Source organism: Saccopteryx bilineata, chromosome 5, assembly GCF_036850765.1.
Source record: "Saccopteryx bilineata isolate mSacBil1 chromosome 5, mSacBil1_pri_phased_curated, whole genome shotgun sequence".
NCBI lineage: Eukaryota > Metazoa > Chordata > Mammalia > Chiroptera > Emballonuridae > Saccopteryx > Saccopteryx bilineata.
The window spans coordinates 66,093,609-66,112,247 of NC_089494.1; the positions used below are offsets into that span (position 1 = coordinate 66,093,609).

Sequence of the window (18,639 nt, forward strand, 5' to 3'; positions counted from 1 at the left end):
TCTAAAGTGATCTGAGTGTCTATCCTCCACTGGGTCACTTTCCTGCAATGTTAAGGGTTTTCCTGAATAATTTTTGTAACTGCAGAAGTCAGCATGCAGGTTTGGGTTTGCTACATGTCATCTTAAATCAAGGGTTCTTCACTAGTTTGAGCAAGGCATGTGAATATGTTGAAACTATAAGCAGTGTAGATATGCAGCCTACATTTTTCTGTTAAAAAATATTCAGAGCTTACATCTAAGTCTCACAGCCATAATTGTCAGCATAAAGGTTAAAATCCTGCTTTAGCAACTTACATTTCCTCCTGACACTTCATCTGCAATTTGGGAAAAACTTAACTAGTGAACCCTGGGTTGTGTCTGTCTGAGTCAACTGGCTTTTCATAAGCAAGAAATTCCAAGGGAGCACAGATTAATACCTTTCCTTTAGAAAAACAACTTTAGCAAGATAATAACACAGTAAGCTCTATTTGACTCTAATTATGAACATCTGCAACATTTTTATAAAGGGTGAGTAGAAGTTTCTACCTGATTGTGTATCCTGCTACATACATGGCAGATACCTTGCACACACATTAACAAGATAACCTATAACCAAATTTGCCCGTGTATTTACCATTTCAATTGCTCATAAGAAAGAGTATGTGACTAAAACTCTAATACAGCATTACAAATCTTTAAAACTAGGGTAAAATTACTATCTAACTACTTTAAGGAGGGACCTTGGAAGCAGTGAAGTACAATAAAGACTATGATGGTCTTATGAATTTGAATAAAGTGTCCTTGGAATTGCTTTCTACTAATGTCAGGTATAACTTGTAACTCAACACTGCTGGCTCTGACAACTCTAATGTTGATTACCAGGGTAATGTCTTCCCAAGGTGTGGAAGACTGCAAGCTGGCAAAGCCCTCGCAGTTTAAGGCTTAAGCTAAAGGCTAAGCTCTTCCCCACAACTCCATATTGGTTATGAAGCTGAGTACTTCTCGTCCCATCCTCCCACCTCACTTGCTTGATTAAGTTACTAAAGGCTAAGTTCTTCCCCACAACCTCTGATTGTTTAAATTGGTAAAAGCAATTTACACACCCTTCTCCACACCTCTGTGTTAGCTGTGTTTACCCTTTGTTTTGTGAAGTTAAGATGTTATACAGGGTGGAGGGTTTTCTGCACTAGGGAGAATTCTTGGGTTGCCTTGGAAATGGAACTTTGTATCAGAGATCTCTTAGATTTGTTAAAGACTTTGCTCTGCCCTATAAATAAAGTGGTTTGGGGTGGAGATTTGCTCTGGCAAGCTATCAGCTGTGCAAAGAGACCTCCCAATTCTATCCTTTTTCTAAGTTTAATCTTCATTCCACACCAGTCTCACTCAGAACCTGGACAATTACTAGCCGTGCTGGCCTGTGGCACCAAGGATTCCAGATTCTTTTGATTCCAACTATGTCTTTTTTTTTTTTTTTTTTTTTGTATTTTTCTGACGTTGGAAACGGGGAGGCAAACAGACTCCCCCATGCGCCCGACCGGGATCCACCCGGCATGCCCACCAGGGGGCGATGCTCTGCCCATCTGGGGCGTTGCTCTGTTGCAACCAGAGCCATTCCAGCACCTGAGGCAGAGGCCACAGAGCCATCCCCAGCACCCGGGCCAACTTTGCTCCAATGGAGCCTTGGCTGTGGGAGGGGAAGAGAGAGACAGAGAGGAAGGAGAGGGGGAGGGATGGAGAAGCAGATGGGTGCTTCTCCTGTGTGCCCTCGCTGGGAATTGAACTGGGACTCCTGCACGCCAGGCCAATGCTCTACCGCTATGTCTTATATGACCCTGAGAGAGCCAATAACATTCAATGTTCAATATAATACCCTCTTGAACAATGAATGCATTTTCAGTGCCATGATTTGTAGAATAGTCCTAAACGCTAGGCTTTTGACAAATGTAAAATCATCTTCTGGAGACTCCCCAAATTAGATTCTACATTTCATAGAACAAGAATTGGAGAATTGACCACAGAATGAAATAATGATCATGGAAGAATGTAGGACATGACAAAAAGGAAATTCTCAACCCACCAGGGGGAAAACAAACAAACAATCAAAAAAAGCCCTTCTGGAGCAGATGGCCTGAAGCTTGAAGAGCTTGAAAGAACAAGTTGAGAGTGAGGATACCCTCTCTTGGTGGGGGGGTGGGGGTCCATAAAGGGGGTAATAATAGAAATTGCAGTTTCTTATGGTACTCTTTTCATTTGGAAATCTAAAAAGAGACCTCCTTACAGAAGTGCCTCATGCCAACTAAGGGGTGTCCACATTGAATGGAAATGGCAGTAGAGTATGGTGAGGCCAACCAAGCCTGGGACTAGGACAGTTCCCTACAGGCTGCTCATGACCTGCGGGAGATTCAGAAATTTATGCTCCATTTGGGGACAGGGACAAGGCTAAAGTTTAAATGAGAAGGACAAAGAACATGAGGACCTCATGATAGGAGGGGCCAGGGGTAAGGGGAGACATGGTAAGGCAGACAGCACAAGGACTTGAGGGTCACCACACAATCCGAAGCCCTGCTCTCGCTGCTGTGACTTTATATGAGCATTTGCTTACACCCAGATCCGGGTGCCGCTTAGAATGAAGGAACGGGAAGAAGAAAAGTAAAAGCCCTAAAAATACTAAGTCCTTGCCCAAATGATTGAGCTTTGAACCAGACTGTGAAAATGAAATGGAAATACCAGAATTTGCCTCGTCCCAAAGAAGTTACTCAGTTGGACTGAGTTTAACAGAATGAGTTCAATCCGTTGTCTCCTCTAGGCAGACTGGAGACCCAAGAACAAACTTGAGTCCAGTCACTGAAAAGAAAGTTACTTCTTTGCTTTCAATAGTTTGTGATTATCCAGTTTACACCCGTTACTCAAACATGAATATGACACAGTCTTTGCCCTCAAAGAGCCCACCACCACTAATGGACATATGAGTAATTAAGAGTATGGCATGTGCAGGGGTGCGTCTAAGGGAGTATGGTGGCACCAAAGAGGGAATTGTAACATCTGCTGAGGAAGGGTGAAGCGTGGACAATCTGGAAAGTCCTCCTAGAGCCTGTGATATTTACAGTGAGTTTGAAGGACAAATGAGTTTATGGGAAGTGGACAAGAAGGGAGAGGGTATCCCTGGAAAAGGAACGTCATGCACAAAGGAAGGGAAAATGAAAGAATGAAGGAATGAAGGGTGTGAGTGTGTGTGTGTGTGTGTGTGTGTGTGAATTCTAAATACTCAGCTACGGTTGGGACAGAGGGTGACAGGATCCTAGGGCAGGGAGATGGGGAAGGGAGGTGGAGAACAGGGAATGACAGTCTGTTCTGCTAAGGAGTATGGGCTTTATTACTATTCACATAGGCATTATAATACCATAATACACCATTAGGTAAAACCAGTAAGCTATCGGCACATTTTAGGCAGGAGGACTCTGTTCAGATTTGCATTCTAGAAAGATGACTTGGGCAGCAGATTGGAGGGTGGACAAAATAGGAAGACACCAGAAGCTGAACATCTGCTAGGAGGTGTTGAAGCAATCTAGAAAGGCAGGGTCAAAAAGTCGAGAGTCATGAGGATGAAGAGTTGGGGAAAGATACAGAGGCTTTCATGAGCTAGAACAGATAAGGATTTCTGACCATCTGTATGTAGAAAGTAAAGAAGAGACAGTCTAGGGATCTTGTGAGAATAAAGGAAATATTAATAAAGTTCTCTGATCCTGTTGGGCAAATAAGTTTGTAAAATCTGTATTTTCTGGTTTTGCTCACTTTTACTGTTAAAAATGACGCTGCCCACGTGAATGGCCATTGCCCAGATGATACAGCTAGTTACCTTTCTGCTTGGGAAGGGGCTTGGTTATGTCAATATGTGCTGAAGGAGGGATTATCACAAAGAAAACTTTTAAAAGGAGGAGCTAAGAGGCCATTTTGGGAGGAGACCACGTGTTGCAAGGCAGAGAGGCCATGTGGTATTTGAAGAGAAAGCAGCAAGATGGAGGTGTGCTGAAGGGAAACAGAGGTGAGGGGCCACCATCACAGCCGCCTGGCCCATGCAGGTTCGCATTTGATTTGGACAGTCGGTAATGAAACAACGGAGCCAAGAACTGGTGGGCCACTAGCTTTAATCTTAGCTTGTACCTGGCAGGCAAGCAAAACACACACTGGGCTCCAAAATCCACTCATTCAGCGCTCACAAAGCTACTGACTTATCCGAGTTTCCTAGAATCAAAGGTGTCTACTTCACCAGCCTCATTCTTCTTTGTTCCCCATCTCCTTCCTCTTCACAAACTGGCTTCTCTTTCAGCACTCCACCATCTTGGCTACCTCTCCTCTCCTCTCCTCCATGTGGCCCTTCTCTGCTTTCCTCTAATATTAATCTCAGGAACTGAGGGAGAGCAAGCTCCCGGTCTGCCCCCACTTTATAGTGTAGAAATCAAAACCTTTAATCCAATGTACAAACAAGGAAGTCTCTGAAAGGCTTAGTCCCAAAACCAAGCCCCAGGCTACAAGGATCCTGCTTGTCCACAGCCCACCCCCAACACACATTAATATAATCTCGCCCATCCCAAGCAAGAAGGACAACCAATACCATCACCTGGGCGACGGGCTTCCACGTGGGCAGCGCCATCTTTAACAAAGTGAGCAAAATATATTTTATCTGCCCTACAGGGGCTTTGTAAGCTCTGCTGAACTGGTGAGGGCCTTTGATTCTAGGAAAACTCAGATGAGTCAGTGGCTTTGGGATCCCTGAATGAAAAGGGAAGTATTTTCATGCCGTGTGTATTTACTTGCTTGCTGGGTACAACCTAAGATTAAAGAAAATGGCCCACCAGTTCTTGGCTCCATGTTTCTCTACGATCTATCCAAATTTAATGTGAACCTGCACAGGCCAGGCGGCTGTGATGGTGGCCGTGGCTGCTGGACTTACAGATCCCCTAAAGCCAAGAAGGACTAGGAATGCAAGGCACTATAACATCTCCTTCAGAGCCACTCTTCACCTGGCTCCTCTCTCAGGGAGGTGTGTGCTTCCCTGAATTGCAAGTGCACTATTAAAATTCTACCCAGAGAAAACGTAAATGAAATACTGGGTGATGATCCAAGCTACCTCAACCTGGAATTTTCCTCTAAAACATCATTTTAGTCTCTCTCCTGCCCTACTTTAAATGTGGCCATTTTTGCAACAGGAGCCTATGGAATGATATTTTATATAAGTAGCCAATTTATAAACTCTCCATAATTCTAGGACCTATGAAAGGATTAAGAGGAGCCATTTTGTCAGCAGGATCAAAAATAAGCTGTGGATTTCAAAACAAAACAATCTACTCAGTCAGTGCCTTCGGCTCACTAAATGTCAGCATTTAAGAGCTGTTGAATGGCCTGTGATTCACTCACACACAAAAGAAAACCTATAATTAAGCTGTTCAGGGAAACTATAGAGGAGGTTGTCCTGCTGAGTTGATAACCCCTCCCCATCCACAGCAAAGTTTCAAAGGGCAGCCCGTGGGTTACAAAGAAAGCACTTTGGGTACTTGGATATAAAAAAAGGAAGCAGGAACACACTTTTACAGCTGTCTAACCAGAGTAAATGTTTAGGGAAAAGGGACTGAACATTTTAAAAGCATGACAAGAAATTATATTTAAATATATCAAATAGAACAATCCCCTTAGAGTTTTAAGAAGGCAGTCAAGCCTCCTGCTGCACCCCTGAGGGCTGGAGCAGCAGCCTTTATTCCCATCCACTCTGCCAGCCCTCAGATTCAAACACAGAGGTGTGTCTCCATGCCTGCATTCCTCCCTACGCCCTCAGCATTCAGGAAATGTGGCAGCTGGATGCATCTAGAATTTAATAAGCATTTTGCTACAAACCAAGCAAAATAGAAAAATCATTTCTGTACCACATCTATTTCCCAAAACATCATTGATGATTGAGTCAATCACAGTATGTGCTGGTGCCAAGGTAGTCATAATGTCATGCAATAAAATGTTCCTTGCTCAATTAGCCATCAACTTTCCTCCATGTTATTTAAAAGCCTGATGCAACACAATCACTAGACCTTTATTTTAGTTGAAGCTCAAACTTTCAAGTAGATTCTGTACTGGCAGGTTGATTTGACCTAGTCAGGCTGTAGCAACTGAGAGAAATTTCTTTTCTGTGTCCTTTTATTCAGTGGACTTTACTTTCAAGGGTGTTAGGTTCCATGGAGGGTATAAGTAACCGGTAAAGATCATTAAAATTACTCTAGAACAGGGGTCTTAAACTCGCAGCCCGCGGGCCGCTGCGGCCCGCCGAACAATTTTGTGCGGCCCGCAGACTAATCCATGAAGTTCAAAATATTTTGGATAAAATTAAGTAAGCCTAGGGGCCTACTTGTATTTTTCATTTCTCTAGCATCCTAGCTAGATATTAGCTTAGTTAACAGCAGTTGTGATGCGAACTACAGTTTCTGGTCGTTTTGTGACACTGAGTAAACTGCATGGACGATTGTGCTTGTTGTACTGATTTTTTTTTTTGTTTTCAACTGCAGTGAGAAAAGTGTTGCGTAACAGTTGCCTTTTGTAGACCTAGTGCAGCCCGCCCAACGGCTGTGATCTTGCTCTGCGGCCCACATGCTGAGTTGAGTTTGAGACCCCTGCTCTAGAAGATGCTTTAGGAAGCACCACATTGGACAGCGTTCACCTCTCCGCAAGGCCGGAACAACATATTTTTCCTACCCACTGTGGATACAGTTATGTTTGTTTTGCAGATATACCAGGTGAAGCCACTGGCTTACACCTGAAGGACTAAAAACTATGCCACTTGCAACCCTGGAGTTCTAATCAGAGTGGGGAGATGCTCACACCACAGGAGGAAGGTGTGCCCAAGATGCCCACCTCCCATCTCAGTCTCTCTCCAGGACATGTGCTTATGAGTAGAGCAGTGGGCAGAATCACTCCACGCCTCAGCTTCTCTCTCTTGCTTTTGCCACAGCTTCCAACTCTCTCTTGCTTTTGCTTTAACACATAACACATGTATGTAGGATGCAGCTCTGTTCCACATCACAGTTCCTCTCTTCCCCACTCCCAAGTATTCTATGCCTCCCCCTGGCCCCCAACATTCCAGTGACTCTCATTCCGGAATCCTACCAGAACCTGCCATCTGAATCAGTGCTTTCTAACTATCTCTGGCCAATCACAACTTACCAGTCCCATGTTCCAGAGCATGAGTCCTGTTATGACCCCGATGTGTTAATGTGATCAACTAATGCGATCAACTTGATTCGTGCCGCAATATCATTGGATGAAAATGGTTTAAAGTATATCACTTGCAGTAATATTCAGGCTAATGCTGGACTTTCTAGAGACTTAAATTAAAATAAAAACTGAACAAAGGTGTTCCCCTCCCAACCGGCTTAGTTACTGAACTTATATATAGATCTCTGGGAAGCAGAAAAAATAAAACAGATTAAAAACTTATTTTATCTGGTTTAAAATATAAGAAGTTTTTTTGTTTTTGCTTTTTTACTTTACATACTCATTTACAAGTACATTGCACTCCAAATCACTTCTTTTAGCTTGAATACATAATTCATGCTGAAATTAATAGCATCTACCTGCTGAGAGTTTTATGCTAAAAGGAAATAAGAGAAAATGTAGTTCATGTCTTAGAGTACACTGGGCATGTTTTCTGAGTATTGTGTTTCTCTTAATGGTCTAAATCCATACTCTATTTAATTTAGGTGAGAGATAATATACGACTTACCGATTTTTTAAATTACAAATAAAACTTACAAATTCTCCAAAACATTATTATGCGTGCTTTCTCTTGTATCTTTCTAATACAGTAGGTGTCTGTCATGGAAAAGAGCTGCGGTTTACTTTCTGCTAACAATTAGTAATGGATTTCAGAAATGACACTTTTATTTGCTTTTGTTTTCAGAGCCAGGATGATTTAAGGGGATTATTAATAACATTTTTCCACTTGTTAGAATTGCTCTGTGGAATGGCTGCTCACTGGTCCTTCCATCTCATTCAGCAAGGAAAGAGCAAAGGTGACATAAATTTAATTTCGATAGGCAGGGTGAGGAGAGCAATATTAAACAGATCATAACTTTATTGTGTGAGTCTCCTAAAGCACTCCTTAAAAAGCTGCAGATGGAAAACAGTCAAGGTCCTGGGTGGCTGGCATGGTCTTCCCTGCGTGTGCGAAGGAGACCAGGAACTGTGTGCTCTCAGCCAGACAGCCCAAGATGTGTTCCGGACCCAGACAGCCCGTTCTGTGTTCCGGACCCAGACAGCCCGTTCTGTGTTCCGGACCCAGACAGCCCGGTCTGTGTTCCGGACCCAGACAGCCCGGTCTCTGTTCCGGACCCAGACAGCCCTGCCTGTGTTCCGGACCCAGACAGCAGCGCATGCTGGGAGCCAAGTGCTCGGGTGTGGTTCTCCCTCCAGTTCTGCCGTTTAACTCGTTAGGTGATGAGAGGCATGTCACTCCTCTGGGCTCTGTTCCTTAATCGAGCACGGGGGAACTGACCTGAAGGGAGGCTGAGTGAGGGTCCTGCCGGTTCTAGGAGCCCAGAAATCCCATTTCTATAGGAATACTGTGGGCACTGGACACACTTAACTGACCAGCAGCCTAGAAGAGAGGGCTCGTTTTGGAAAAGAAAAGACCTGACAACATCTGGTTCCCTATACTTTCCACTCCTGCGTGGACCAAAGCATCCTGCAAAAGGCGTGAATGTTAGAATATTGTGTTGCTGAGGTGTGAATAATTCAGTGTCCCAGGGCAGCCTCATTATCCGTCCGTGATTACCCTGCAAAAGCAGGAGACAGTCTGTAGCGGAGCACGTGCACATGCTCAGGTCCTAACTCTGGGCGACTTCTCACCTTTCAAGACCGTGTGGCCCTTTCCAGCTACCCTGGCCATGCTGTTCAGCTGACCTTTGGTCACTCCTTATCAGGTAGAGCATTTATTCTCCAGGTGGCCACAGGTCTGAGCAGCCCACCTACCTGTTTGGTCACATCAAGGGGAGGCTCCTTCTCAGGCCCTGGAAAATTCCTGGAAATTCAAGCGTTTTTTGAATCAGGAGATAAAAATGAACAGAAACTAAGATTTCTTGGTCACTGTACCTCCATTACTAAATTACAATTAGGTTTAAAGCATGAAGATCTTAGAGAAATGAAGAAGAATATAACAAAAGACCCTAGAAACAATACTTTCCATGTCCCAAGAACAGCGGCACTGTAAAAATTAGTGTAAAGCGGCCCTGGCCGGTTGGCTCAGCGGTAGAGCGTCGGCCTGGCGTGCGGGGGACCCGGGTTCGATTCCCGGCCAGGGCATGTGGGAGAGGCGCCCATTTGCTTCTCCACCCCCCCCCCTTCCTCTCTCTCTCTTCCCCTCCCGCAGCCAAGGCTCCATTGGAGCAAGGATGGCCTGGGCGCTGGGGATGGCTCCTTGGCCTCTGCCCCAGGCGCTGGAGTGGCTCTGGTCGCGGCAAAGCGACCCCCCTGGAGGGCCAGAGCATCGCCCCCTGGTGGGCAGAGCGTCGCCCCTGGTGGGCGTGCCGGGTGGATCCCGGTCGGGCGCATGCGGGAGTCTGTCTGACTGTCTCTCCCCGTTTCCAGCTTCAGAAAAAAAAAAAAATTAGTGTAGAGCATTGTCTCGACATGCCAAGGTTGCAAGTTCGATCCCCAGTCAGGACACATACAAGAATCAACCAATTGAATGTACGTATAAAAGAGTGGAACAACAAACTGATGTCTGCCTGCCTGCCTACCTGCCTTTCTCTCTCTCTCTCTCTCTAAAATAAAACAAATTAATATAAAACTAGTGTTATTCTAGAGCTTCACTGGCAAGATAAAATTTATAACATTCACAGGGAAGGGAAGGAGAATGATACAATCCAAAAGATGATATGGTGAGAATGTGTTATATGACAACCAGCCAACTAAACAAAGATGATTTCTGAAAACCAAAACCCCTTACATCTTTATATTCTGAGGAAGGCAATTGATGTGACAGAAATGTTCAATTTGGTTTTCCTGCAGATTATCTCATTTGAATATAACAAATGAATTCCCCATGCATGGTTGCCATGGCAACCAGTAGAGCTTTCCCCATATCCATACCCATCCCCACCCCCACCAGAGCCAGGTGGCAGATTTGGATGAGAAGCACTAGACGCTGAATTGAGGGCTATCCTCTCCCCTGGCGCTTCTCTCGTAAGGCTCTCATGTTTGTCCTTGTCCCCCTGGACCACATATGTGACCTTAGGCACAGAAGCATGTGCTGGTTCAGAGGGATGGAGTCCCAAACAAATCAGGGTGAGCCTCACGAGTAGGAAGAAATAGACCTGTCCTAATGTACTAATTTCATAGAGTGCCGCTGCCATTTTAGTCCCACTGGGAACTGGATTTGTGGGGAAATATTCTGGCACCCGGGTATACACATTCGTTCCCATGAATAAGGGAGAAAAGGGCAGGATGACAGTAGGTACAGTGCTGCTCCTTTCAGGTTCCCTCTTCAGAGCAGAGGCTGCTGGGAGAACTGGCTGCTCCCTGGTCCCAGGGAACGAGCACTTTTCATGAGGAATTGTGCCCCACTCCAGCCCCAGGTCCCCACTACCCCAGCACAGCATGCGGCCAGCGACAGGCTGCTGCAGAGATACAGTCAGGACAGCTCTGCAGGAGCATCCAGCTCCCCAGCTCCCAGAGGACGGCTGAAGCCTCTGTTGTAACCACATTCCTGTTCAACATCTCCCTTGCCCAATCCTGCCTTCCTCACTTCTTTTCAGGTCCATTCCTGCATGATTTCTCCAGGAAACCTGCTATACACAGCCCTCAGAATCCGTTTTGAGAAAACCCAACCTAAGGTGAGGATTAATGAACATAAATGGGCTAATGCAAACTTGGTAAACCAAGTCAATCTTGGGCTAACAATTTTTGAAAATGAGTTGCAATCGTGTTTCCTACAAAATGTTCCCAGTATAGGGAAGAAAATAATCTTTCCCAACTGTATTCCTGTATTCAGTCAGTATTGGAAGAAAAAATTATTACAATTTTGAAGCAGAGAAACAGGAACACTTTTTGTAGACAGCCTACCTATAAGAACTGGGGAGGAGAATGCCACATCCGGTAAAGTGCCTGTGACACACAGGAGGAACCGACTTCTCAAGTGAGGATGGTACGGTATTTAGGCAAAACATATCTGCGTGCCCCTGGAGCCCTGTCTGGATGGACAGTTACCCAATGGGAGCCTCTCACCTCCAGGACCAGCCAGAGCTGTCCTCCCACACAGTGATCCGCTTTGTAAAACATCCCATAAAACTTGACAACATTGGGATGATTAGGAAGAAACTGCAAAATGTTGTATTCTGCCTCGATCTCTTCGTCCATATCCTACACAGGGTAAAAAACAAAAACAGTGTATTCTGGATTAAGTCTAATGAGTGAGGAAGGGTGGAAGTCTGACATCATGATGAAGTAATCATTTAATAAAGCTTTTTTTTTTTTTGTATTTTTAATGTCATCATTATCCCAATGTGACTATGCCTAATGATGGACATTCAAATCCCAATTTAAACTTTCCAATGATTATATCAATAACATGTCTTTACTATATCCTTTTTTCTTTAACAGTATTATTATAAATATTTTTTTACATTTAAAATGTCCAAATTTTCAAAGCAGTTAAAGAGAAGTAGTTTGAAGGGACCCATCACAGGACAGGACACCTATAATCTCAATGAGCAAAACAGCATCCAGCATTACAACCTCCATGTTCAGAGCTCTGAAATAAGATGTTAGGCTAGGGTGACTGAATACCACATGTCTGGGTCACTCTGTAACTTACAGAGAGACCAGCCTCTGTATTAGTCAGGGAGTGAACTACATTACTCTCTTCAAGAGAATAACTTTTAAAGAGCCCTGAGGACCAAAATAAAAACAATAGTAAACTGGGCAAGAAACAAAAAGTCAAGGAAAGCTTTAACTCCAAATGGAGTCCTGTCATTCAGATGTACTGACAGCTCCTGCTGAGGTTTCATGCCAGGTCTCATGAAAATTATCCCTAGAAGTTGAAAACGCACTGCATGAAATGCTATATTGCGGTTACAGTTTACCACCATTACTTACACTGATTGGATCCAGAATTTTTACTGCGGCCAGGCTCCCATCTTTCTTGTTAGTTACCTTGTAGACCTTGCCATAGGTGCCTTTACCTATGGTCTCTATAATTTCCCAGGTATCCGTGGGATCTGGAAGCGATTCAAATCCAAGCATTGTGGGGTTGTAATGGAACAATCCATACAGCTGTTTCCTGCGGGGCGAAAGGCTTGTTATGTGCAACAGATCACAGGACTGAGGCAGTGGGCTTCTAAAACAAGAATATTTTTATTTCTTAACCAGCAACCTTGTGGTACTTTTCATTTTCCCTTTCTATTTTAAGTCAACACTTTAAAAGGGGATTTGAAGCCTCCTTAAGAAATGAGGGGGCCCTGGCTGGTTGACTCAGTGGTAGAGCATCGGCCAGCATGTGGATGTCTCAGATTTGATTCTCAGTCAGGGCACACAGGAGAAGCACCCAGCTCCTTCTCCACCCCTTCCCTCTCACTTCTCTCTCTCTCTCTCTCTCTCTCTCTCTCTTTCCCTCCACAGCCATGGCTCGATTGGAGCAAGTTGGCCCCGGGAGCTGAGGATGACTCCATGGCCTCCTCCTCAGGTACCAGAAGAGCTTGGTTGCTGAGCAATGGAACAATGCCCCAGATGAGCAGAGCATCGCCCCCAGTGGGCTCGCTAGGTGGATCCCAGCTGGGGTGCATGTGGGAATCTATCTGCCTCCCTTCCTTTCAAAATAATTAGAAGAAAGAAAAAAAGAAAAAGAAAGAAATGAAAGTATAAGTTAGAAGGGTCAACAACATGACTCTAAACACCTTAAGAACACAGTTTTTAAAGAGGGGCAATACAAACACTGCAGGCGGGAGAAAAAAGGCTAAAGAAGATATCTGGTCATGACCAGAGAGTTATCAGTCTAAGCTGCTGCCAGGGAAAGCGTCTGTAAGCCAGAAGTCCTAGATCTTCATCTCCAGGTTATGGTAACCATGACCAGGCCTCTCTGACAGTCACTGGAAAACAATTTCCTACCTCTATGTGCAAAGTCTGGGCTGCTAGGAAAGATTGGTGCCTATGCCAGGTATCAGTCAAGGCACAGCAACCATTGCAAACCAGGTCTTGGGTCCTGCAAGGATTAGCCGAGCTCAGACCCTCTCCATACAGCAACAGCCTAGTGCAGGGATCACACCGAGTGGGTAACCAGAAACTGCAAACTCACTCTGCTGATTTAATAAGGATGCAGTCCTGTGTAGTTTAAGTGCAGTTGACCACTGAACAATGCAGAGAATAGGGGCCCCCACCCCACTTTACCAGCCCCATCCCCCAGCTGCAAAGTGGAAAATCCATGAAAATCTTTCAACTCAATAGTCAGCCCTTCCCAGCTGTGGATTCAACCAACTGCAGCTAGGAATGCAAAAATACTATTTCCATCTGCGGGCGGTTGGTTGAAACCATGAAGGCAAAAACCACATATACAAAGGGCTGACTATATGTATCAAAAATAATGCAAGTATAAGTGGACCCATTCAGTTCAAATCTGTGTTATTCAAGAGTCAACTGCACTTTAAATAGCAGCAGCAAGCTTAGCAAAAATGATCTCCTGGACTCATCCCGTGGCAAAGCCCCTTCAGGTGCAGTTTCTCCCAAGCTGGAGGAGGTGCCCCACCCCCAGTCTGCTTCCAACCCCCGGGAAGCCAGTGAGGCTCCAACAGCAAGAGTCATGGCCTCCAGTCCCCCACAGCACAGTGTGTGTGTCCACCCAGGCAAACACCTGGCCTCGTGCTGGGCATTCCACTTTGCCCTTCTAATTCTTTTCTAGACGGCATTCTCCCCAGGTGTAGCCTTATGACTTAGCACAAGAATCCACTTTTTATCTTCACCCTTTCTGATGGGAGCATTTCAAAGATATTGAAAACCGTTACCAAAACAAAACAAAAGAAAATCCCAGCGGCTGTGCGGTTGTGGCTGGAAGGGAACCTGTCTTCCCAGAGTTCATCTGGCAGATGCACCACACACCAAAGGGCTGCCACCAGCTCCTCAGGGCTGAGGCACAGACCTACAAAGGTCAGCTGGTCCAACAACTCCTGCCTTTCACCTGCTGGTTTCAAGATTCTGATGAACTTCAACCTTCCCTCCTGACCAGTGTTTTCAATCTTTCTCACCGCATGCTTCATAAAGTGTGCCATATCTGTACTTCCTCAATGCTTTTAGTCACTAAAAACATTTAAAATAATTGCTTTTTCATGTGAGGAAATCCCTTTAAAGGCACTTTCTATTATTACCCTAAATACAAACCCAGTATCATATGCTGTATTTAAAAAATGAACTGCAAAAAAAGATGATTACACTGAAAACAACAGCTATTCAAATCCAACCAGATACTGCTGCACCCTGCTCTCCCTTTCTGAAAGAGTGAGATCATCAAGTGAGGGGGAAGAATTAAAGATTAGCACCAACTTCCCCCTTTACATCATCAGAAGGCCTGCAAAAGAATGACCCAGGAAACAACTTGCTCACTGCGCAATTCAGTGTTCTTTATTGTGGGACTCCCCCAAACCTCTCAACACCTTGAGAACTGCTCCAAGCTCTAAATACAGGGCCAGCCAGGGGTGCTGGCTAAGGCCAGACCAGCTGGCATGGGGAGCGGAGGGGGACTGAGATGTGCTTCCTAGAGAGAGGAATGTGGACCATCAGCCTAAATGGAATTATTTGACTCTTACCAGAGTGGTCCCTGTTTCTCCACCAACACAGACACTTGTGTCTGGGCTCACTGCCCTGACACAGTGGCACTCAAGTCAAATTGCCTGCACCATCCTGGCCCTGCTCTGACCAGCCCTGAGACTTGGGCTAGTTACTCATCTCTCTGTGCCTTGGTTTCCTCATCTGCACCATGGAGTTGCATTAAGAATGAGGGGATGATAATACAATAAAGTGAGCACCCAGTGCTCAGCGGGTGCCATCTGCCATCACAAAAGCACAGCACCCGAGTTCTGCTTCCGAATAAGAAAGTGTTCACAAACAGTTCCTTGTTCTAGTTCACTTTTATCTACAAACTAAATGGGGACCAAATTTGTTTTTGCTCCAATCAGTTAATAGTTTCAGATGAATGACTGGAATTTGGTGTACGCAAATGATATTAACTCATAGAATGTGGCAGCAGGAGAGGCTTCTGGAAGCCATCAAATCAAGGGGTTTTCTAGTGATTTTCTAGTGATTTGTCAAATTAAACCTCACTTTGGATGCTCATGTATAAGTTGAGGCAGGCTGGAAAACCAAGTGCCCACCCAGGGCCCCAGTGGGAAGACAGATAAGGTGACCAATCATTCTGACTGGCCTGGGACTGCCTTGGAGTTGTGAAAGTCCCATATCCTGGCAAACCTCTCAGAAATGAGCAGCCTGAAACATCTGTTACCCAGGATCTGGAGCCTCCTCAGAGCAATGTTAGAAAACCATTGTTTATATACCCCATACCCACGTCCACCTTGCCCCTGTTATGGGCTAAATTTATGTCTCCCAAACTCCTACGTTGATGTCCTAACTTCCAGTACCTCAGATGTGACCATATTTGGAGGTAGGGCCTTTAAAGAGGCAATACAGCCTGACCTGTGGTGGCGCAGTGGATAGAGCATCGACCTGGAAATGCTGAGGTCGCCAGTTTGAAACCCTGGGCTTGCCTGGTCAAGGCACATATGGGAGTTGATGCTTCCAGCTCCTCCCCCCTTCTCTCTCTCTCTCTTTCTGTCTCTCCCTCTCCTCTCTAAAATGAATAAATAGAAAAAAAATTAAAAAAAAAATAAAGAGGCAATACAGGTAAAATGAGGTCATATGGGAGCCCCAAATATAATGTGACTGATGTTTTCATAAGAAGAGATTAGGGCACAGACACACACAAAAGTAAGACTATCTACAAGCCAAGGACGGCAACCTCAGAAGGAAGTGACCCTGTCAACAACATGATCTGCGATTTCCAGTGTCCAGAATTGTGAGGGAAAAAAACAGATCTGTTGTTTAAAACATCCAGTCTGTGGTATGTTGTGCAGCCCTAGGAAACTAATCCAGTCCCTTTTCACAGGTGAAGAAGCTGAAGCCCAGATTGGTGACACAACTGTTTAAGGGTAGCATAGAAACGAGAATCCGGTCCTTCGGAGGCGAGGCCCGATCCCATGACCTCCGTTCCACAGAACAGAATGGAGGGAGTCAGCTAAATAACACTGATTATCTCTCACCAATGGTACCAAATACTGAAAAGTTCTGGGGGAACATCCCCAATCACATGAAGGCTAAATGCCCCACAGACCTAATGGACAGAAATCTCTGCTTCCCCAAAACAAGAACTCCCCAGAGGCATTCATCTACAGCTGGTGCCAGTGACAGGTGAGTGGAAGCTGATTGGTCAGGTTCCACCACCATGTCCCTCGTGCCCATCTGAGCATCCACAGACAAGGTTAAATACGGGTGTAACAGAACAGGTACTCATTAACAGGGTTGACTGTCTTCTCTTTTTAAAGTCAATATCCAGATATCCATCTCTATCAACTCTCTGACAGTTGATTAAATGGTCAGCCCAAACAGAGGCTATACAGCCCTATGACGGTGGTAGAATCTGCACCGGGAGGCAGCTGGGGCAGCCCTTCCAGCAGCCAAAAGCTGCTTCTGGCCAGAATGTTAACCTTGAGAGTAGTCAGCGTTTCTGCCTATGTCTGTGTTTGGGGCGTGATAGAGCTGGAAATAGCCAAGATTGGTCAAAAAAGAGCCAGGAGCAGTTTGAAATGAAAGGGATGAACGTGGGACCCAGTGACTCTGCACAACCCTCAGAAGTTCATGTGGACACACTTGGGCGTCTGCAGTCCCCCAAACGGTGCTTCCATTAGTTATTTGGGTATGAAATGAAAGGTTGACCTCAGGAAGCTAGAAAACTCAGGTTACACAGGCTACTCTCTTTGAAAGACCAATAGAACGAAGTCTGTCTCAGCAGAGGTAAGTTATGACATTTGTCAGCGTGGGAAGCCTCGCACAGTGTACAAACCAATCAGATGACCCACTGGCCGGGGCTTGTCTGTGTGTGCAGCGGCTCTAAAGTGAAGACTTGATGCGCACTCTGTTTCTGCATGTAACAGCATTATGTAAGTCAATTCACAAACGATTTCTCATCAGAGTCACTGCTCTCTGAGAGCAAGATGCTGCTGTCCCCCATATTCCCTGTCATCCAAACCCCCCACTACCAAGAAAGGCAAAGAGGATATCACCTAAAAATAGATAGCCCCAATCAGTAAAGAGTTATATAGGTACTAAAGGAATATTTTCTTATCTTTGTTCACATCATTATTAACCAAATATTTAGGAAATGCCAAAATGCTTCATTACTTAAGCTGATAGAGTGATAGATAGATGATATATGATAGTTAGCTAGCCAGCTAGCTAGATGATAGATAGATAAATGATAATGAGAAGGAGAGTGAGAGAGAGAGAGAGAGAGAGAGAGAGATAATTTAGTAAGAGACTTTATCCTTGTGGTAATGCAGTCCCTTGGAAGTTAAGAACAATTGTCTCTTCCTTGTTTAGCTTTGTTTTGTTTTGTTTTGTTTTTAGAAGGCAAACTGTTAGAAGGCAGGATCCATGTCTCTTTAGTTTATGGTGGTGAGAAAGTAGGTTCTCAATAACATTGTTTTCCGCTGAAAAGTACAAATGGACTGAACATGACCTCGGCCTGCAGTAAGTAGCAGGGCAGGTCATGCACCACCAGGAACAGCTCAGCTCCTCAACACCAGAGAGGGGACTGCCCAGGTCACACTTCACACTGAGGTAAGGAGTTTCACATACCACTGTAAACTAACACCGCAGCAGCTGCTGTATCTTATCAGGATTGAATGTCTAAAGACTTCCTTAGGAGTTTGGATTTCAATTATCAGCAGAGGACATACTTTTAAAAAATAAGCCATGAACTATTTCAAGGTTTGGTTTTGTCAAACGTTATTCCACAGATTTCTAGCTTTACAGAAAGTCAGGCATTTTGCATCCTGATGGAAAATTACCCCACTACCTAAAAAATAGTTTTGTCCAAAAAATAAACCTGAATTGGGTCAAGCTTCTGGATTACCAATTTCCAGGAATAAGAAAAGGATAGGGTAGCATGTGAGACAATACCATGTATGTGCAAAAATGCAAAATCCAGAGTCTGTCTCTTTAAAAAAACTCTTCCAAACAAACAACCATATTTTTTGAAAAAATAAACTGAAAAGAAAAATAAATAAATTGGAAAAGGTAATTTCAGGATTAGAAAAGGCTTGCAATACATATCAAATGTGAAATAAAGTGTGGATTCACAAAAACAAGCTCAAAATTATAACATGTATGAAATAATTAGATCACTGATTACTTATTTGATTATATTAAGAAAACATTGCTAATTATTTTTTATTATGATAACTGTATTTGTGGCTATGTTATCTTTGAAATATTTACAGGTACAATAACATGTCTGAAATATATGAGAGGAAAAAATAAGACTGGGCGTACATGAAACAAGGTTGGCCATGGGGGATAATTACTGAA

General features: G+C 44.4%; 1 protein-coding gene across 5 annotated transcripts in view; it reads right to left on the reverse strand.

The window, feature by feature from the left end:
- The window catches only part of MYO3B (myosin IIIB), a 577,608-nt gene that overhangs the window by 491,862 nt on the left and 67,107 nt on the right, over nucleotides 1–18,639 (reverse strand). For all 5 annotated transcript variants that reach the window (XM_066280402.1, XM_066280405.1, XM_066280403.1 and 2 more), the window contains 2 exons: nucleotides 12,112–12,295; nucleotides 11,242–11,376 (listed from right to left, as the gene is read on the reverse strand). In XM_066280402.1, the coding sequence (XP_066136499.1) occupies nucleotides 11,242–11,376; nucleotides 12,112–12,295 (319 nt within the window). The remainder of the gene's footprint in view (nucleotides 1–11,241; nucleotides 11,377–12,111; nucleotides 12,296–18,639) is intronic.